General features: G+C 43.6%; 1 protein-coding gene across 1 annotated transcript in view; it reads right to left on the bottom strand.

The window, feature by feature from the left end:
* LOC126471546 (rhythmically expressed gene 5 protein) overlaps positions 1-20,654 on the bottom strand; it is a 191,329-nt gene extending 170,675 nt beyond the window's left edge. Inside the window, exon 1 of the mRNA XM_050099773.1 lies at positions 20,549-20,654. Within this exon, the coding sequence (XP_049955730.1) occupies positions 20,549-20,644 (96 nt within the window). The 5' untranslated portion in view covers positions 20,645-20,654. The remainder of the gene's footprint in view (positions 1-20,548) is intronic.
* Between the last annotated feature and the right edge of the window lie 2,426 nt (positions 20,655-23,080).

Here is a 23,080-nt window from a genome sequence, read left to right as displayed (position 1 = left end):
CATTCCATTTTAAATCACTCCTAATGCCTACTCCCAGATAATTTATGGAATTAACTGCTTCCAGATGCTGACCTGCTGTATTGTAGCTAAATGATAAGGGATCTTTCTTTCTATGTATTCGCAGCACATTACACTTGTCTACATTGAGATCCAATTGCCATTCCCTGCACCATGCGTCAATACGTTGCAGATCCTCCTGCATTTCAGTACAATTTTCCATTGTTACGACCTCTCGATATACTACAGCATCATCCGCAAAAAGCCTCAGTGAACTTCCGATGTTATCCACAAGGTCATTTATGTATATTGTGAATAGCAATGGTGCTACGACACTCCCCTGCGGCACACCTGAAATCATTCTTACTTCGGAAGACTTCTCTCCATTGAGAATGACATGCTGCGTTCTGTTATCTAGGAACTCTTCAATCCAATCACACAATTGGTCTGATAGTCCATATGCTCTAACTTTGTTCATTAAACGACTGTGGGGAACCGTATCGAACGCCTTGCGGAAGTCAAGAAACATGGCATCTACCTGGGAACCCGTGTATATGGCCCTCTGAGTCTCGTGGACGACTAGCGTGAGCTGGGTTTCACACGATTGTCTTTTTCGAAACCCATGCTGATTCCTACAGAGCAGATTTCTAGTCTCCAGAAAAGTCATTATACTCGAACATAATACGTGTTCCAAAATTCTACGGTTGTAAAATAGTTGTGAACAGATTATATATTTAGATGATGCTTCCCTCATACCGGTCAATACTCACACCTCTTGAAGTATGTCGTTTAACTCCTGAAATCTCTTCTACGAGGTGTGGCTAGAAAAAAACCGGACTAGTACTGGTGAAACAATAAAACGAATGCAATAAGGCTGAAAGTCGCGTGGCCTGTCACGTGACTCTCGCTCCGCCTACTGCTCGAGTTTCATCTGCTTCCTGCACTCAGTCTGCCCGTGGCGTCTGTTTTAAGTAGTTGACGTTTTGTCTGTGCGTCGGAAAATGTTGAGTGTACAGAAAGAACAGCGTGTTAACATCAAATTTTGTTTCAAACTAGGAAAATCTGCAAGTGAAACGTTTGTAATGTTACAACAAGTGCACGGCGATGATTATTTATCGCGAACACAAGTGTTTGAGTGGTTTAAACGACTTAAAGATGGCCGCGAAGACACCAGTGATGACACTCGCACTGGCAGACCATTTTCAGCAAAAACTGATGCAAACATTGAAAAAATCGGTAAACTTGTTCGACAAGATCGCCGTTTAACAATCAGAGCAGTGTCTGAGTTAACAGGAGTTGACAAGGAAAGTGTTAGGCAGATTCTTCATGAAAGTTTCAACATGAACAAAGTGTGTTCAAAAATGGTTCCAAAGTGTCTCACAATTGAACAGAAGGAACGCCGAAGAATGATTTGTTCTGACATCCTGGAAAACATTGAAAGTGATCCCACCTTCTTACAAAATGGATGCACTGGAAAACTCCTGGTTCTCCACGACAAAAAAAAGCACGAATGTCAAAATCGAAATTCAAGGCAATGATGATTGTTTTTTTTGACATCAAAGGGATCGTGCACATTGATTGGGTACCAGAGGGACAAACAGTGAATCAGCATTACTACATTAGCGTCCTGGCTACCCTACGTGAGCGAGTAAGGAGAAAACGGAACGATTTGTGGAGAAAAAAGTCATGGATCCTTCACCAAGACAATGCCCCAGCTCACAGTGCGTTGTCAGTGAAGACTTTTTGGCAAAACACAACATTCCCATCTTAGATCATCCACCCTACTCACCTGATTTGGCCCCCTGTGACTTTTTTCTTTTCCCTAAAGTTAAGTCAGCTTTGAAAGGAACTACATTTGAGACTGTTGAATCAGTAAAAGAAAAAGCGACGGAAGTAATGTATGGACTTACCGAAAATGATCCGCAGCATTGCTATGAACAGTGGAAAATTCGTATGGAGCGGTGTAGAGACCGAGGAGGAGAGTACATTGGAGGAGATAACATGAAATTGTAAATAATTGTAAATAAATGTTTTTTCCAGCATCAGTCCGGTTTTTTTCTAGCCGCACCTCGTATATCTGTAATATTGAAGCTAGCCCGTATATTAAGGACATTAACTGAGATGGTGACTTACAGTCATAACGTGCGGCCTGTTATATGAGGGAGGAGGACAATGGAGCATATACGTCGCAAGCTACGTAAGTGTGACGTTCATTAGTGTGTAGGTTGTCTTTCCCGTCGGCTCGTCACCTGGGATAACTGTCGCAACATCCGGCGCTTCCTCTAGACGATAATGACGCTAAGAAAAGAACTCGCTATCCCTCGGAAGGAAACGACGACCCAGTTACCCCGCCCACCGACATCCTGCGCAAAATGACGCACCAACCGAAAAAAAACTTTCGCACTTTGCAGACAAATCAGTCAGTTCTAGCTTTAAAAGTGTAAGGTTTCTAGTAATGCTTATTTTTTGTGTGGTTAAAATACCGTCTCGATATCATTCTTCTGAACTGAACGGAAATGGCACGTTAACACGATTTTCACTGGTTTCATGCTTCAGGTCAAACTATTAGCGTGACTAATCCTCCGTCGTAATAGCACAAATCGTTATGAGTGAAGTGGATTTTCTTATCACCTTATGTTTTCCCCTACGCATGAAACGTCAATGCGAACATCACGTCTATCAAATCTGATCAGTTTAATTAAAATGTACTTACCTCACAAGTTTTAGCAAGCTGTTCCTGGTTCATCAAGACATAACAGTTACCAAAATACTGTGAACACCTTCGCCGACCTATCGAATAAGATGGAACGACGTGGGATATGTTGACGATGACTGAACACCTGTATTTCCGAAAATCACAGATTCATGAGGTGTCAAAATTGATTATTCGCGGTACAAGATTGACGTTTGCTGTTGCATTTACTCACAGTTGCATGGCAGACTAAAGGTGGCCAAACAATAACACATTATTTTGCGTAGTTAACCACGCACTTACGACTCATTGTTCGCATTTCCTGTATGCTGCAACTCGCAGTTATCATTTTCTTTGCACTTGCAGTATAACAGGCTCACCGCACTTACTTTGTGAACAGCGATAAAAGAACTTAACTGCACGAGATAACATTATTATTCCAATTGTCCGCCGATACGCTTACATACATTTTGCGACTTCTGGAAACCGTTGACACGACAGAAACGACTTCATCTGCACAATAGGTAGGAATGTGACCATAACCACGCCGTGAAACTACTATTACCAACTGCGGCGTTTTCCACAGCTTTCGTGCGCACGCCAATGCTCTCGCTGAAATGTTGGAACTGCTTGCTTTCTTCGATTATCTTTGAACGAGAACGTTACTCATTCACCTAAATTACTAAGCAACTAAACATAAATAATCTATTAATGAATGAGAAGATACAGAAGTCCCTGATGGGTGTTGACATCGAACAAAGTGGGCTAGTATATAAGCTAAGGATCACATTCAAGAAGAATAGGCTAAAAATCCCCGAACGACCATCAAAATTAATTTTTCTGTGACTTCCTAAATCAATTAAAATGAATGCTCAGGTAGTTTCATTGATTCTTCTGACCATCATTATCAGTGCTAGTGATTTTTATTTGATGAGACACTCCAAACTTTCTTCCTTTCCTACACTAATCATACACAAGGCATATATAGTGATTCCTCGAACGATACGGGTATTCCGCAAGTCTATTTGTATTACACGGCTGACATTTCTGTGTACTATTATCAAAATCTACCATTTTTGTTCCACTCACGTATGGAGGAAAGAAAGAAAGAAAGACTATCAGCCGTGAAGTCAGTAGTACTCTTTAACTGTCTTTCGGAAACTATTATTCTCTACATTTCTTCAAAAGTATGATTTGTGAATGATTCCATTTAAGCAACTCGAGCATCTTACAAGGCGAGGCCACGACGCTGGGATGACTGATTTACTTCAAATTTTATACAGCCTTAGTAGGGCGTTAAAACTACATAATGTACTAGTATTAAGTCGCACCATTCTGGCAGTTCGAAGAAAATCGGAAGAGAAGTTTTACGCGTGTCTTATGTAACTGGTGTACTATCGGTAACGCGTTGCTCGAAGGTCGTGGACATAGCGAATCTCAAGAGCACTTATTTTTTAATCCATTATTCTTTCATCACTGACCACATTATTTAATTTATATGACATTTGAGAGGCAATATAATGAAAAAAAAAACAAGTACATTTTCATCACGTAGTGAATTTCATATCTTATTTGACTATTTACTATCTGTAATTAAATCGTCAAGGACGAGGGACAGGCTTGGAAAGCCCATGCCAAACCTCGATAAATAATGGTGCGATTGGCGTTATTCACAGTCAGTAACATAGTAAGTTAGAATGTGCCAGACCACAAGAGTGATGTGCAATTACTCGTCGAATGTGCTCTCGAGATCACACATTGCAGGACGGTATTTTTCATACAGACATGGAAAACATAAATTGAAATTTCATGCAAATACATGTGTTTTTTTCCATTATATTACCCCTCAAATGTCATATAATTTAAATTATATCACCAGTGATGTAAAAAATAAATGTGAGTGGGTTTCGAACCGCCGCCTCATACGTCTTCGTCTTACAAAGCACGAACGTTTATCATTTAACCACCAAATGTGTGTGAAATCTTATGGGACTTAACTGCTAAGGTCATCAGTCCCTAAGCTTACACACTACTTAACCTAAATTATCCTAAGGACAAACACACATCCATGCCCGAGGGAGGACTAACCTCCGCCGGGACCAACCGCACAGACTTAACCACCACGAACTCTATTACTACGTTTTTTTGCATAGATACATCAGTTACATACCAGACGCGTAAAACTACTCTTGCGATATTCTCGGAATTGCCAGAGTAGTGCATCTTACTCCTTGCACATTATGTTGTCTTAATGGCCTACTAAAGGTGTACAAAGTTTGAAGTAAATCTGTGATCCCAACGTAGGGGTCTCCCCTTTTTAGTAACACTTTGGTGTGGCTAAACCAGCAATTTACAACACTCTTCGATCTAAGCTCCCTGAGATATTGTGATCCGCTCTGATTCGAGGCACCTACATGCTCACCATATGTATGCGTTTCATATCACTTGCTAAAACAGGAAGGAGATAAAACACAACACAGTTCGTATCTGTTACAGAGAAACACCTTGAAATTATGAATTTCGCGTATTTTCTTCGTCCTTTGTTGTTTACGCGAAGGTAGTGGTTGCGAAACATTTTTTTTCCTGGAGCGCGACCACTTGAGCGAGACCCTAGTGCACGCGGTTACGACTTGGGACTAGACCATTACTATCAGTACCACTGTTCACAACGGATATGTATCGCCCGCAGAATCAAAATTTTGAAAAATGTAGTGGAATGCTTCGGGTATTAAGATTTTAGACGAGAAACCATCGAGTTGAACTATTTGTAGAATTTCTGATAACACGTCAAATTCTACAGAGTTATTGATCAAAGAACGTTCAGCTATTTTAGACTCAGTACACTGTAGCGCATTTTGTCGTATGTCAGCAACCACCACAGTGCAACGATACAAAAGAAATGTATATTGCTGGCCATTAAAATAACAACACCATGAAGGTGTTATGGAGGAAATCGACTGACGACAGCACAACGATATGTAAAACAAATTGGTATCTCTCTAAAGTAGAGGAAAATGCAGAGGTCATGAGTGTAGCACAGTGATTTCTTTCACCACTTTAGAACGGCTGGCTGTGTGTACAATTAGGCCGGCCGAAGTGGCCGTGCGGTTAAAGGCGCTGCAGTCTGGAACCGCAAGACCGCTACGGTCGCAGGTTCGAATCCTGCCTCGGGCATGGATGTTTGTGATGTCCTTAGGTTAGTTAGGTTTAACTAGTTCTAAGTTCTAGGGGACTAATGACCTCAGCAGTTGAGTCCCATAGTGCTCAGAGCCATTTGAACCATTTGTGTGTACAATTGTACGGTTTTCGCTAACGACGTTGTTCTTATAACGACCAAAATCGTCTATTGTATTGCTAACTGCAAGTACTAAAGGGTGAAGAAACATTTTTTGAGTTGTTCTTACATTTTGTTCACTCTTTTTGTTTTCAAATAACTTTTACCTTTCTGATTGACGGTGTGGGTGCGTTGAAGTAAACACCTTGTACATCCACACTGACTTCTTGTGCAGCCTGTTCCTAAAATGTTATGCTGGCCATTAAAATAACAACACTACTAAGGTGACATGCAACAAACGTCAAACTGGTATGAAATATACTATATACACTAAAGAGCCGTAGAAACTGGTACACTTGCCTAATATCGTGTAGGGTCCCAGCGAGCACGTGGAAGTGCCACAACGCGACGTGGCATGGACTCGACTGATGTCTGAAGTAGTGCTGGAGTGAACTGACACCATGAATCCTGCAAGGCTGTTCATAAATCCGTAACAGTACGAGCGGGTGCAGGTATCTTCTGAGCAGCACGTTGCAAGGCATCCCAGATATGGTCAATAATGTTCATGTCTGGGGTGTCTGGCGGGCAGCGGAAGTGTTTAAACTCAGAACAGTGTTCCTGAAGCCACTCTGTAGCAATTCTGGATGTGTGGGGTGTCGCATTGTCCTGCTGGAATGGCCCAAGTCCTTCGGAATGCAACAATGGACATGATCAGACAGGATGCTTACGTACGTGTCACCTGTCAGAGTCGTATCTAGACGTATCAGGGGTCCCATATCACTCCAACTACACACGCCCCATACCATTACAGAGCCTCCAACAGTGTGAACAGTCCCCTGCTGACACGCAGGGTCCATGGATTCATGCGGTTGTCTCCATACCCGTACACGTCCAGCCGCTCGATACAATTTGAAATGAGACTCGTCCGACCTGGTAACATGTTTCCAGTCATCAACAGTCTAATGTCGGTGTTAACGGGCCCAGGCGAGGCGTAATGCTTTGTGTCGTGCAGTCATCAAGGGTACACGAGTAGGCCTTCAGCTTCGAAAGCCCATATCGATGTTGTTTCGATGAATGGATCGCACGCTGACACTTGTTGATGGCCCAGTATTGAAATCTACAGTAAAATGCGGAATGGTTGCACTTCTGTCGTGTTGAACGATTCTCTTCAGTCGTCATTGGTCCTGTTCTTGAAGGATCTTTTTCCAGCCGCAGCGATGTCGGAAATTTGACGTTTTACCGGATTCCTGATATTCACAGTACACTCGTGAAATGGCCGTACGGAAAAATCCCCACTTCATCGCTACCTTGGAGATGCGTGGCCCATCGCTCGTGCGTCAACTATAAAAACAAGTTCAGACTCACTTAAATCTTGATAACCTATCATTGTAGCAGTAGTAACCGATCTAACAACTGCACCAGACACTTGTCTTATATAGGCGTTGCCGACCGCAGCGCCGTATTTTGCCTGTTCACATATCTCTGCATTTGAATACGCATGCCTTTACCAGTTTCTTTGGCGCTTCAGTGTACTTGGAAATGCAGATGATAGCATGCATGTTCTTTCGGACATGTCCAAAAGAACAGACACCATTTTAACCCTGCAGTCACTATGAATCAAGACGAAAAAAAAAATTAAAGAAAGATGTCAGTGATCATTGATTTATATCAATGTGACAAGTTGAAAATTTGTGCCCGAGCGGTATTCGAACGCTGGTCTCCTACTTACTAGGCACACATTTCTGGAAGAACAGACACCACAAATGGTATATAATTAAGACGATGACACCCAGTTATCCCTTCGGTGCAGATGCACAACAAGCTCGAACTTTTACAGGAATCCGCGAGATACCGTGAGCAAATAGGCTAAGGAGCAGGGTCACTATATGAGTACTGTGTGGTGTGTGGTATAAGTCGAAAACTTGAGGCTGACGGGAAGCGTGCTAGGGCTGTCTGTACAGTTGCGGTAACAATTACGTCCGGACGGAGTAGTGGTCAGCACATCTGCCTAGTAAGTAGGAGACCCATGTTCGAATCCCAGTCTGGTTGAAATTTTCAACTTGCCCCACTGATATAAATCTTTAATTCCTCTGTGTCTTGAATGATTAGCATTTCAGCCCAATCGCACAAAAAAGGCACAAGTAACGTTGTCTACATACTTCAAGGTGTTTTATTTAACTTGGGACAACTAAATGTCTCGGAAATGACGTGTCGTACCAAAAAATGTTCTGGGTGAAAAGTTAATGATGATTTAATATTAGTAAGGGGACTGTGCTACAACCGAGCACTTCCTAACAACCTCTCCTGCGTGGGCGGTGTCAATTGTTAGTTTCAAATGGGAACACACTATTTTTATTGCAGTTTCGGGTTGTATGCCCAAAAATACGTACGATTTTCTCAAACCATTGTTTTCTATTAGTGGTAGAAGGCGCTGTAATCAACAAATATCAAGTGTGCCTGTTTTTACCATTAAGAATAGACATATTTGCGTCTACATATGCCGGCCGTGTTGGTCGAGCGGTTCTAGGCGCTTCAGTCCGGAACCGTGCAACTGCTACGGTCGCAGGTTCGAATCCTGCCTCGGAAATTGATGTGTGTGATGTCCTTAGGTTAGTTAGGTTCAAAAAAATGGCTCTGAGCACTATGGGACTCAACTTCTGAGGTCATTAGTCCCCTAGAACTTAGAACTCGTTAAACCTAACTAACCTAAGGACATCACACACATCCATGCCCGAGGCAGGATTCGAACCTGCGACCGTAGCGGTCTCGCGGTTCCAGACTGCAGCGCCTAGAACCGCACGGCCACTTCGGCCGGCGGTTAGTTAGGTTGAAGTAGTTCTAAGTTCTAGGGGACTGATGACCTCAGATGTTAAGTCCCATAGTGCTCAGAGCAATTTGAACCATTTGCGTCTACATATCATTTACGATGTAAACGTAAATATTTTTGTTCTAACGGTTGATATTTATATTGGAAATGCACATTAGTGTTGCTACTTTAATTGTATGATACAATATGGTTCCTTGTTTCAATGTCTGGTTAGAAACTATGGATGTAATAGTTCTCTGTTCCCATCGGGATGCTTGATATCGTCGAGTCCGCTTGCCTCTCACCACTGGGGTACTTGATTTCGGTGACTATCCGTGGCAGGTGCGCCTTTCACTATCACTTCATGGCTATTTTTACCTTATTACAATAGTTGTAGTTTGTATCCACCAGTAATCTCGTAGTGGCCAGCGCGAGAGTTATGGTGGTTGGATGGAAACACACACCGAAGTCAATCACCCTAATAAAGAGGTCACCCAAATCAAGGGTTCTGATGGCTTGGGGACTCATCAAAAACAACCCCGTAGGAAATAGGAAAGTACGTTACCCTACAAGTAGCTTATCCGCCAAAAATATCAACGTCTAGCCAGATTATTTATACTGTACAATTACATTTTAAACGCTCAAGTAACGTTTGAACATCAGTAACAACCATTAGGACACAAAGATTTACATTCACATTGTAAATGAAATGTAGAATGAACAGTGTCGATTCTTAATTCCAACCACAGGCACATTAGATATTTGTTGATTACGGCACCATCTCCCACGAATAGGCAACAATGGCTTGAGTAAACTACATATTTTTGGCGTAGAGTCCGAATTTCCATTAAAAATAGGTTTCTTTGATATGAAAACAAAGTTGAAACCGTCCACGTAGTGGGGGTTGTTAGGAGGTGGCCACTTGTAGCACACACAGACGTTCCCTTTACTAACATTAATGTTTCATGTGGAACATTTTTTTTCGTACCCTGTGTCGTTTTCGAGATATTTTGTTGTCTCCAAGTAAAAAAAAAAAAAAAAAAAAAAAAAAAAACCTATCCCGTACTGGGATACGTTTTCGATAGAGGCCATAGTTTTTGAATTATTCAAGGAAAACGTACAGAAGTGACCTTCAAACGCGTTTTTCTTGAATATCTCGAAAACTGTAGCCTCCAACGGAAACGTATCTCAGTACAAAATTTAACTCCATTAAATTTCCCCACAAAATGGCCCTGTTCATTTTCTGCAGGACTAACAGTTTGCGCGTAGCGTCCGAGACAATACGAATATCTCACGTGTGGTTTTTGAAGGCACTGTGTGTTGCATAAAACCCATAGGTAGGGACAGCTGAATCACCCTGTATATAAAGAAATGTTGTGCAGCCGGTTTCTCGTTCAAAAATCGCATTTGAATATTGTTTGTGAAAAGACCATGTTACGCCTCAAACTTTCGTCATGACATGTAGGAATTAGGCAGTGATTGGACTGTGGCCTATCACGAATGCAGTACATCTTTCCGTGATATTACTGCACGAGTTGGTTCTATGACTGTCAAGCGAATATGAAGGCGATGGGATTAAAAGGGCCGCTCTGAACGATGTACTGCGTTTCAACGTCCCCGCATGACTTGCGCCCGAGAGGACGCACATATTGTTTATGCGGCCGAGCAAGATCATACAGCCACGTCCGGTAGCTTGAATCAGGATATGGGGTTCTTTGCAGCAAGACACCTATCCACATGGACAGTGTGACAACATCTGAAACAACATGGACTAAATACACGAGTAATTGTTGCGGCTTCCCTTGCCGCGACTGCAGAGAGTGGTGCGTCCCAACAACACTAGACGCAGGAATGGGACCATGTCGTCTTTTCAGTGGAGTCCCGACTCTGCGTGCAGCATCACAATAGATTATCCATGGGCGGAAGCAGCGAACAGAACAAAAGTACTGAGACTGCATTCATCATCGTAATATGGACGCAGAACCTGGAGTGATGGTACGGAGTGCTACTGGGTATACAAGATCACCTCTCGTACGCAGAGCCGGTACTAGTGACTTCAGGCGTTACATTTCTGGCGTATTAAGGCCGTTGGTTGTGTTCTATCTTCGAGGTGTTTGTGACATTGTCTTACAGAGAGTGTTCGACTGTTGCCATGGCGTGTACGTTGTCCATATCTTTCATTCACCGACAACATCTGGTCATCGGTTGTCCAGCACTGGCATTCCATCATTCGCCAGACGCTACGATTCATAAATCCCGGCATCATGTTGTAACATGGATGGATTGTTGAGCCCGTATCTGTCATCTAAGCTCAAAAATGGCTCTGAGCACTATGGGACTCAACTGCTGTGGTCATCAGTCCCCTAGAACTTAGAACTAATTAAACCTAACTAACCTAAGGACATCACACACATCCATGCCCGAGGCAGGATTCGAACCTGCGACCGTAGCAACAGCGCGGCTCCGGACTGGAGCGCCTAGAACCGCACGACCACCGCGGCCGGCATCATCTAAGCTCAGTTCGACTCAGTGTGCAGCTGGGTTAGAGAGCTGTAGCTATGAGAGGTGGCACCTCTGTGTACTAAATTTATCACCATGTGTGCCCTAAACAACCAACAGATTTAATGAGTTTAATAGTGTGTTAATATATTGAAAGACCCGCCTCAGTTCAATATATTACTCTATCACAGTTGCTGACGGGGCTGCAATATGCTAAAAATTCTTAATCGTGTATTTTTTTTACGCTGTAAACTTACAATAAGTAAAATTTAGTTGTTTGTGTCTTTCCTAGTGTGGCATCTTTATTGGCCAGCAGCGTACGTAGCCACATTATATCAGGGACGCAAACCTATGGTACCAGCACTTTTCCTCTAAAAGGACATAAGATACTATTGGTGAAATTCGTATCTCTAAGGACGAATTAAGTGATGGTCCTCACATTACCAGGAATCGGCTGGAAATGGAAGGAATGTAAATGGTAGCTATTCCACAGCTATTGCTGTTGAATAGAGAAAACTAAACATTTTAGATGACATCGTTAAAGTTTCCGGTCGCTGCCGAGTTGAACCACACTTGCGAAGAGAAAAATTCTGTAGTAAGTCTAATATGTAAGGTGGGACTAAATGAATAATTTCAAATTTTTGGGTCCCAAAGGGGCAGTAAATATTTTATTACACTTGTTAAATTGTAATGGTCAGTGGAACATAATTATAGCTTTTGTATGATAAATGCAAATTTCTTGAAGATCTATTTTTCTTCATTGTAAATAGCAAAATTCAAAATGTTGAAACAATGGAAAATTTTAAAATTTGTGGGGCTATTTGAATTGTAAATGAGATTACGTGAATCATTGTAAATTGTCATACAGTTACATACAGCATGGAAGATTACACTTTTTAACTGTTCCAGTAGTTGATGCACGTATTTCACACAGCGGAATCGGCTACCGGCTACGACCAGCAGCCTACACACAAATTCAGAGAAACCACTCCTTGCACTTATCACAGGTGATCCATTTATCCAGTCCCCTTTCTTCACAGATCTAGGTTCGTAATAACTGATGCTGCAGAAACCAGAAGGTATGTTTTATTCCCCCGACTCAGCTTAAGGTGGTGATGAAGATGAATCCTCTTCCGGATTTCAAGGTTTCTCTTTGAAATCGAGCGCATTTCTGCAACCCTTGACCTTCTTGCTTTGAGAGTTTTTTAAATGCAATTTTCTCTTCTCTCTTGTAAGACTGCGATGAACTGGTGAGGACAAATAACAACATGAATTTTCTCCCGTCTCGCACGTGTGGTACTGGGTGGTTTTCGTTGGGGTGGCAAAACAGAAGAAAATGATGATAATGACGCTCAGCTCTGACATTCCGGATTTCTTGGAGAGGATGAGGAGATGAGGGGCCTGGTTAACTTCTGATTCAGTGGTAACAGAGCGGCACTCATCATTCAGGAATGTGGATGAAGGAAGGAATTTATGTGATGGTATTTAGTTGGGATTGAAGGGGAAAATGCCCGTGCACCCAGATTCCTTTACAGCATTTCCTGCATTACCTGCACATCTCGATCCGGCGTCGAAAGGTTTACCAAAAGCAGATTTTATAATGGAGGCTGAGTGATTATTATGTATAATTAGGCTACGTAAATACTTTAAGAGAGAGAAAACAGTAATTATTATATTCCTATTGAGAAAGCCCACGAAGTCTAATTTACATACCCCCATTCCGTTATTATTTTTAAATGCAAGCACTTGGTCAAATTTACAACAGATGTCGTTGCATGGCAAAGTGTTACAAGCAATACTGTCTTACCTCTTATATTTCATTCTGGATGATTGTTGTCTCAATTAAATATATTTGAAAAAAGCTTCTTGTCACTTGTGCACGACTTGTCTAGCAACGACCCTGTAATATAATATCGTCCGAGACGCGCACACAGGCTGAGCAGTACACAAAATTCCATTTTTCTATCTACATAACCCCATTATTCATAAAGCACAACCATAGCCTACCAGATACGCACTAAGACGCTGAAGATCAGTACTTAGGGCAAGACTAGAAGTATAGGGGGCGTTCAAAAAGAAACGAGGCGGATATAACTAAACTAAAGCAAACCGGTGACAGGAGGCGTCGCGTGTGTAACGAGACAACGGGGTGTGGTTCCGACCAGAGCGTGGAAGTTCACAGCCCGTCGCTAGAGGGCACGCGTGCACGTCACGTGACTATACAGAGCTAGCAGCAGCATGTATCAATGGTCCAACTCTGCCAGTCGTGTTGCAAACAGTGACATGGAGGCGTCAACAGAAGAGCAAAGAGGTGTTGTTCGTTTTCCGACAGCAGAAGGAGCAGGAGGAACGGACATTCATCCACGAATGTCACAAGTGTACGGCGAACACTGCATGTCCCGTGCAAGGGTCAAGGCGTGACACAAGCGCTGCAGGGATGGATGGGTATCGTTAGGCAATGATGCACGGTCTGGAGCACCACACTGCATTACTGATGACATCGTCCAGCTGGTGGATGCACTCATTACCCAGGACCGCCGAGTGGCAGTAAAAGCCATAGCCGCCGTGGTCGGATTGGGCGTCGGAAGTGTTCATACCATCGTGAAGGAACGACTGCATATGCGCAAAGTGTGTGCCCAATGGGTGCTCCACAGTCTTAAGCCATACCAGGATGCATGTCAAATGACCAACTGTCTTGCTCATCTGCAGCGCTATGCTCAGAAAGGGAATGCGTTCCTGGCACGAGTGGTGGCTGGAGATGAGTCATGGTGTCATCACTTGCAACCAGAATCAAAACGGCAAAGTCTCCAGTGGAAGCATCCAGGGTAACCACCACCAAAAAAAGCCAAGGCCGTCCACACGAATGCAGGAAAGGTTATGGTGACGTTCTTCCCTGAGCAAGATAGCCCCCTTCTGATTCACTTCCTGCAGCACGGAACAACAGTGAATGCCCAGCGTTAACGCAAACCTCGACCACCCTTCGTCAAGCGATCAAATCAAAACGACCAGGCAATCTCACCCATGGGGTCATTCTGCTCCATGACAGTGCAAAGCCTCATACGGCCAACATAGTCACGGCACTCCTGCAGAAATTTAAATAGCAGGTTCTCAGCCACCCTACATACAGTCCGGACCTCTCTCCCTGTGATTACGCCATTTTTAGTCCCCTTAGAAAGGCTCTGAGGGGCAAACGATTCACCTCGAATGAAGACGTCCAACTGCACGTGTGGAACTGGTTAACATTGCAGCCCTGGGAATTTTATGAGGCAGCCATTCACAACCTTGTGTCACAGTGGGGCAAGTGTCTCAACAGCCAGGGCCAATACTTTTAACACAAAGGTACTGGTTTGTGTAATTATGCCTTTGGCTCATTTCTTTTTGAACGCCCCTTATATTTGGGCATCTGTCATGGTAAACTGAAGACATCAAAATACCTACTTCTTTCATTAACTGTCGTCGTATTCGTCAGAGTCAGGAAGATTTTTTGATGAAGATTCTGAATCAGTGCCCATAATGAGTTATCAGTATGTGAATGCCATTTAGAATCCACGGGTTCGGTTCTGGGTACCGTTCGTGATTTCTCCTTGATAGGAGGACCAAAACGAGGTGCACTTAGTCCCATGATACCAGCTGAGGAGCAACATGAGAGAAGTAGCTGTTCCAGGGTCTGGGAGGCTGACAACAGCAAGGAGAGCGTTATGCCGACCCTACGCCCTCCATACTTCATCTGAACGACGCCACTGGTAGAGGATGGCTAAGCCGTGTATGAGCGCTCAATGTTCCGTCAGTTGAGGAATGCAGGGTTGGTGCATATGTTACCATCTGATCAATGTAATAAAAACCTTCCAAACAAAAAGTGCACAATTGTGCGAGCTCAGTTCTGCGACATTAGTTATGAACTATCTATTCGAAATTCTCAGGCTGACTTCATTTCTTCCGATCAGAAGCAGTTTTCCGCCAATGTGAACTTAGTCCATTAAAGTTTGGGTAAAACTCAATTTAATCGACAAAGTTGTCGAGGAAATGGTATGGTGCGATGTGTCTAGGATACTCTGCATATCAAGAACTTAGTCGGTCCTGGCTGTATAATGGACAAATTTTCAGTCTGTCTTTAATCTAGCCTTTACCTATCAATGATGTTAAATTTCGACAGGGACGACTCGTGGTTCGGATTCCACATTAAACTGCAGCTCTCCTTTTCCCGGAAGGATTAGTGGGGTAGGTTAGGGATACGCAAACCGCCCTAGAGCCGTCCTATTGAAACACTTGCAACAGGCCGTTCAACCACGCGAAATCATCATCATCATCAAAACAACAACACTTTATACATCGCCAATTAGTCTGTAGCCATTCCATACAACAATTACATTCGAGTTATTTGGTGTTTCACTGTTGGTTATGCTCAACGTTCTTGTGTGTTGGTCTATTGCTGTTGTAATGATGTAGCTGTTGGTGGCCGACTCCTATAAATGTAACTCGCACTGCTGCACGTTAAGCACCCAAGTAAAGCATTGTAAAATAGAACAGCGACTTACATAAAAATACCAAGAGAAAATTTCTCCCTCGTAGTGAGAAGTTTTTCATTTTTTAGAAAAAATACCTTTATTCAATGTGTCGCATTTCATCAGATCAGTGCGCATTGTCTACCATTACTCCAGTGACTAGAGACCGAGCAAGGTGGCCTTGTGGTTAGTACACTGGATTCGCATTCGGAAGGAAGACAGTTCAAATCCATGTTCGAGCTCCCTGGCTCTGGCTCTGAGCACTATGGGACTCAACTGCTGAGGTCATTAGTCCCCTAGAACTTAGAACTAGTTAAACCTAACTAACCTAAGGACATCACAAACATCCATGCCCGAGGCAGGATTCGAACCTGCGACCGTAGCGGTCTTGCGGTTCCAGACTGCAGCGCCTTTAACCGCACGGCCACTTCGGCCGGCGAGCTTCCTGATATAGGTTTTTCCTGATTCCTCTAAATTACTCCAGGCAAATTCCGTAATGGCCCCTATGAAGGACCACAACCGATTTCCTCCACCCCCCTTTAAATAATCCGCTTCTAATGACCACGTTGTCGACAGGTTGTCTTCATCTACATCTACATAATACTCCGAAGCTACCTAATGGTGTGTGGCGGAGGATACTTTCGGTACCACGGTACCACTATCTGTCCCTTCAACCCTGTTCCACTCGCGAATAGTGCATGGGAAGAATGATTGTCGGTGAACCTCTGTATTGGCTCTAATTTCTCGATTTTTCTCCTCGTAGCAATACACGAGATGTATGTGGGGACAAGTAATATATTTTCCGATTCCTCCTTAAAATTGCTGTCCCGAAATTTCAATAGTAAATCTCTCCGTGATGCACAACGCCTCTCTTGTAAAGTCTGCCAGTGGAATTTTTTAGCGTCTCCGTAACGCTCTCTCGCCAGCTAAACGATCCCGTGACGCAACGCATCGCTCTTCCTTGGATCTCCTCTATCAGTCCTACCTGACAGGGATCCCAGATAGATGAACAATACTCAAGAATTGGGCAAACAAGCGCGTTATAAGCCACTTCTTTCGGGATAGTTCATATGATTTTAGTAAACTGCAGGAGCATCCAAAGAAAGGTCACAGAATTAGTATCACTTACTGAATGTTATAATGCACAGATAGAAGTGGTAACAGAAAGCTGGTTGAAACCAGTTCAAAAATGGTTCAAATGGCTCTGAACACTATGGGACTTCACAGCTGAGGTCATCAGTCCCCTAGAACTTAGAAATACTTAACCCTGACTAACCTACGGATATCACACACATCTACGCCCGAGGCAGGATTCGAACCTGCGACCGTAACGGACGTGCGCTTCCAGACTGAAGCGCCTAGAACCGCTCGGCCACCACGGCCGGCGGTTGAAACCAGTCCTTCCAGTGACTAGATCCCGTCTCTCGAGTGCAATCCTGGAAGCAGTCTCTTTCTACGAGTTACATAGTCTCTTTGAGGATGTCGAATCTGCCGAATGGATGGTTCTTAGAAGATTTGCACTTATGAATGCTTAGTTTTCTCATTTGTGGATAGGCTCATTTTCTTTACCAAAGATGACGTCTGCAATTGAGATGAGTCTCTCGTTTTTTAACAATATTTTGAGAAGGCTTACAAATTGATTGCTAGTTACATTTTTCTCAGTGTAAAGTGACCAATAAGAATAATACCTTTTGCATTCCAGAAGATCCATGCTTAACTCTCCCGACAGATGAAATCGACTTCATATTTTTGGGTGCAACTTGCAACAACTCCTTGGGTTGTTGTTCACTTCAGGCGTGAAATGGTGTAACCATGTCTGATCTAAAGTAGCAAATCAGCACACAGAATGGTCCAGACATTACCGTGAAACTCATTTTGGCGTTTACTTTCGACCAGCGTTCAATAAATGCGACATCCACTATATACAAAGCTTTTCCATAGCTAATTGAAATTTTACCATATTCTTCCTTCTGATATGCCTGTGGCCTCAGTTAATTCATACAGTCTTACTTGCCTATCGTCCAGTATCACATTGTATATATTCATGGTGGTTTCTTGTATGATTGCAATTTTGGGAAATATTTTAGAGGAATCGTCTTCAAGAGCTGCACGGATACATTTGAAGTTAGCAGATCATTTCACGCATGTTGAAAACAAAAGATCAGACTCCTTACAAACCTCAAACTATTTTGGATGAATTTATGAACTAAACATCCAAGCCACGACTACTTCAAAATACCTTATAAACAAAACTATCCCGCAGAAACAGACGACACGTTACAGCACAACAAGCGGGGAAGAAAAAAGAATCTGGGACGTTAACGTCATGGCTATGTTACCTCTATAAATTTTCTCCTTGCTCTAGGATATGGGGCTTAATATTATGTACTGCCAGAAATAATTGTTCCTGTGTTACCGCAATAAGTAAACCTCTTGACTCTAATGTAGATGTATAGATGTATTTTTAAGACATCATTAGAAATGATGTAGAGACGTGGTTCATCTTGAGAAGTGTTAGAAGTTTCAGAATGATCTGCAGAAAATCCTTGCACAATGCTGCACCTGGAATCTGACATTTAACATAACCAAGTGCCATGGAAAATTGATAAGAACACATAAAACTAGTATGTTATTAGAGTATAAGATCAGTGTGTCTATTGAACGTAGCGATATCAGATGTCAGAAGTGTAATGATGTTACGCATAAACAGAAGACACGGAATTTATAATGATTTTATATGTGTTTTTGGAAAGCAGATAGGGGTAAATACTGATGTTTACAGTAACCCAAGGTCTATGTTAGTTATGAAGGTGGCAGTGTGGCTGAGAGTTGAAGAAGCCAACGAATGTAAATATGAAATATTCGTCAAATTTTAGGCCATGATAATAGCTATAATTCGTGTTTATGGATACCCAGTATTGTATTCGATGCGTGCATTATGTCCACCATTCTGATGATGTCATGGACCAAATCAAATGTGTGGTATAGATAGGTTCAATATTTCCGCTAGTTAGGCAATAGTGCAAGCCATGCGTGGGGTCCTGTCACCTATCTGGAGTTCTAGCCGACCAGACTGAAAAACTGTGGTGGACATTTGAAAGTTATACCCTTCTCTGCAAATTCGCAGGAAAGATTGTAGAAGAGAGGTGGTATCCATTGGATGAAGACCTACCATTATTGCAAGGAACACCCATAACAACCATACATATTACAAAAATGTGTGTGTGTGTTTTCCACACATTCTCCTAAACCACTGAGCCGACTTCAACTTGGTACACATATCCTTTACTGTCAGGCAACAATTGCTGAGGAGGTAAGAACCATCTTCCTATCATAGTTCAGGAGATATGACGTCATAACCAATAAAGTGCGTGAAAAACTGCCCCATCATGCTTGAAGTTTAAATTTATTACTTCTGTGATATTAACTCTATTTGCAACAAATTTTGCACACAGTGTCCACACAAGCCGCCGAATGTACTTACACAAATACATCATTGTAAGACACACAGTTCAAGAGAAATGACGTCATAAACACTGAGATGCGTGAAAAAATGCCGCATCATGCACGAAGTTTTAATACATTAATACTTTACTACTAAGACACTCCTACAGTCGAGTCAACTTTAGGAAATTCCTAACACCTGGCAGCGCTTTCAACTGCAAAGCGCAAACGGCTGTAGGCGAAAACAATAACCATCTACAGAGCTATGAAGAGGCGTTCCCACAAAGATGTTTACAAAATCGGGTTGTACACACGCAAAGCCCAGCGAACAGAATCTGTTTCACGAACATATGGAAATGAAATACACTGCAAACACAGTTTGTGCTTTGTTTTCGTTTCTAATAGAAAACTGGCGAAACTAATACCCGGACAGTGCGGGGATTGTTAGCCAGATAGTTAATAAAGGGAGATGTCCCTTCCAATTGGACGAGGAGAATCTTACCCTCACATAAAATTTACACTGATAAGGAGCAGAGGGAAGGAGAGGAATAAATATTACTTCTGTCAGGTACCCTCGTCTGAACACGGTACGATGGATTGCAGAGTGTGATTGCAGATTCAGTTATGAATGAAAATAGTTATACGTTCAGTACTGGAGAACTTTTTAATTGGAATTCGGCAACTGTACCATACAGCAACTAGTTATAGAGATATCCCAGTGTTTGTTTGGAACGACATATTACGCATTGGTCTAAAATCTGCCGATATATTTTGCCATTACGGCTACAATCACGACATATAGGTCTGAATCGTGAAGGTATAGATGATACCCATTTATAATTCACACCAGTGCCGAGGCAGGACTCAAACCCGCGACCCGCGCTTTTTTAACAGGGACGCTACCCAGAGACAATGTAGGGTTATAGCAGTGATAATTTCGTCCCTGGAACCGTTCTAGTCAATCGTTCGGTGCCAGTTGAGTGTTTTACCTTTTGTGAGAAACATATCAACGCATGTTGCGGCAAGACCCAGACGAGTACTTTAAAATCGACGGACCAGCGCAGAACAGGTAACTCCGTGCAAATTGCATCGGTAGTGGCTTTCGGTAACGATGATTTTACATGGCTCACACATCTCATACTCTATATACTCGAAGCCGCTCGAATCAAATCTAACATGATATATTTGAAACCCTTGCAGATACTTATGGAGACTATTGCCACGCTTCCTGGCTACTAAATCCCGTTGGTGGACAAGAAACTGGATCCACAGACGCATTTCTTTTGCGGGAATTGTAAGTTCTACAGCGAGATGGCTGAAGCACGAGGCGTTACCTTTTCGCCCCTGTTGAGGTACTCCCACATGGGGATGGCGGAGCCGGCGACGGCGGCGGCGAGCGCGAGCAGCGGCAGCAGCGACGGGGAACGCATGGCTTGGCGTCTGGGCCGGGACTGAGCCCGCACATGTAGGTCTCGCGGCTTTCACAAGCCGCCACCGCCGCCGCTGATGACGCAGCCTCGTGTCCACTGACCGACATTTCGAGATTCCCCGCTTAGTCGCCACCACGTGCGATGCGCCAATCCTCAGCCGCGCGACAATGACGTACGCTGCGCCGTGCCCCCCGTCTTCCCTCGTCCTTTCGAGTGTCACCTCTTGTGACCAGCGACTGCTTCACTGCAGTCTCCCCACGAGAGGATGGGCACACTATACACTGTAGTTGTCATCATCTTCGTCCACGGTAGGAGGTAAATGTCTTTCACTTACATGAAGGCGAGGTATAGAGGAACCGCTAACGCATTCGTTAAGGGCCAAGGAACAACTATCTATCGCTTGCGCCTTTGTCCCGCATTTTGCGCGGTGTGGGCGTGGTTAAATCAGATTTGGCATGTTAATGTGAAGGGGTGACCGGATGCCCGTCCTGCCGCCACTCCGTACCCTCCGGGACGGAATCAGAGTACCCTATCTGTCTACGTCTATTGTAAATCATGGAAAGGTGCGGATGTGTTTCAGATGTCTGTGAGTCGTGTAACTGAGGCGGGACGTGGGGACCAGCCCGGTATTCACCTAGAGGGATGTGGAAAACCGCCTAAAAACCACATCCAGGCTGGCCGGCACACCGGCCGTCGTCGTTAATCCGACGGGCGGATTCGATCCGGGGCCGGCGCGCCTACCCGAGTCCAGGTTCAAATGGTTCAAATGGCTCTGAGCACTATGCGACTTAACTTCTGAGGTCATCAGTCGCTTAGAACTTAGAACTAATTAAACCTAACTAACCTAAGGACATCACACACATCCACGCCCAAGGCAGGATTCGAACCTGCGACCGTAGCGGTCGTTCGGCTCCAGACTGTAGCGCCTAGAACCGCACGGCCACTCCGGCCGGCAATCTCGGGGGGCAGACATCAGAAAAAGAAGACTGAAATTTTATTGGCGTATTCCACAGATTACCCGAGTCCAGGAAGCAGCGCATTAGCGCTCTCGGCTAGCATGGCGGGTAAGGGCCAAGGAACAACATAGTGCTCAATATTAGCAATAGGGAACGCATACCGTATGTTGTTATGCACAGTTCCTTCAATAAATACCGGGACTTAACTTTTGCACGAGAACCGAATGGTGCTATTACAAATATGGAACTATTTATATTGAAGTTACCTGCACTGACACTTTTTTAACGATTGGCAACAAGTTATTTCGTGCGCACGAAGTTTACGACAGCGCGTGTTTGTCATTTTTTTTCGAGACCAAATAGCGTTCTTCAGTCAGTTTTTGGTCACTAGAGGGATAACAGCCCTAGAACTTCCTCCATATTTTCTTGCTTCTCTCCTAAATTCAGATATACCCGGAAGGGCAAGCGTTTTGAGGACGTTATCGATTCATCGGAATGTTTCCGCCTGCTTAGCTGAGTGACACCGGCACAGTAGCTCAGCGCCTTCGGTCAGAGGGTTAACGGCCATCTGTGATAAAAACCTGAGTGAACGGATCAACGCTGAATTTGAATGGATGTCATGGGACGTCCGCCCCGAACAAACGCAACGAACAAGAACGACCAAAATGAGATAAAAGTAGTAACGTGCTTGCCTATCATGCAGCAGCTCCGAGTTCGATTCCCGGCCTGGCTGGAAAATTTCTTCGCCCGTGGACTGGGTGTTGTGTTGTCCTCATCATCACCGATATGAAAGTCGTCCAATGTGGAGTCGCCTGAAATGAGACTTTCACCCGTGGGCTGACCTTTCCTGGACAGGGCCTGCCGGCCAACAATGCCACACGATAATTCTATTTCATCGGAATGTCGCAGCGATTCTGAAAAGCAAGCAGTCGAATCTTCTACCAAGATGTTCGAGAGCCGCTAAAGGCGGTGCGGAGAACTGTGGGAATTAATGTATATTTAAAAGTATACGATAAAAGAAGAAGTCAACATCATTTCGTGTTTTATTCTGAGACAGCCCAGGAAGTTACTGAAGCCTCTGTACAGATACTGACACTATATGCTCTACCTGGTGTCACGTAATATTTTGAAGCAACTAATACATCTGGAACTGCTGGCTGGAAGTTCCCCTAGGGATTCAGCTGCCTAAGGTCGAAAGTTCTTCCTTACATGCATCACTTCGACACATATCTTTGTGCGCAGAATTTCTTAAATGTAATTGTTTTCGAGAATATCGTGCTGAGTGCATGTAGAGTTTAACGTCGACTTTTCCTTCTTGATGCGGTCAGAGAGAGAAAGAAGAGGGTGAAACCGCCAGTGAGACGTAGCCCGAAGAGCCAGAAGCAGCTCTCCGCAGGCCCAGGACTGCAAAAAAAAATGGTTCAAATGGCTCTGAGCACTATAGGACTTAACATCTTAGGTCATCAGTCCCCTATAACTT

The sequence above is a fragment of the Schistocerca serialis genome, chromosome 3 (genome assembly GCF_023864345.2).
Source record: "Schistocerca serialis cubense isolate TAMUIC-IGC-003099 chromosome 3, iqSchSeri2.2, whole genome shotgun sequence".
Lineage (NCBI taxonomy): Eukaryota > Metazoa > Arthropoda > Insecta > Orthoptera > Acrididae > Schistocerca > Schistocerca serialis.
The sequence above is the reverse complement of the archived record's forward strand: the minus strand, read 5'-3'. Positions and strand labels throughout refer to the sequence as shown.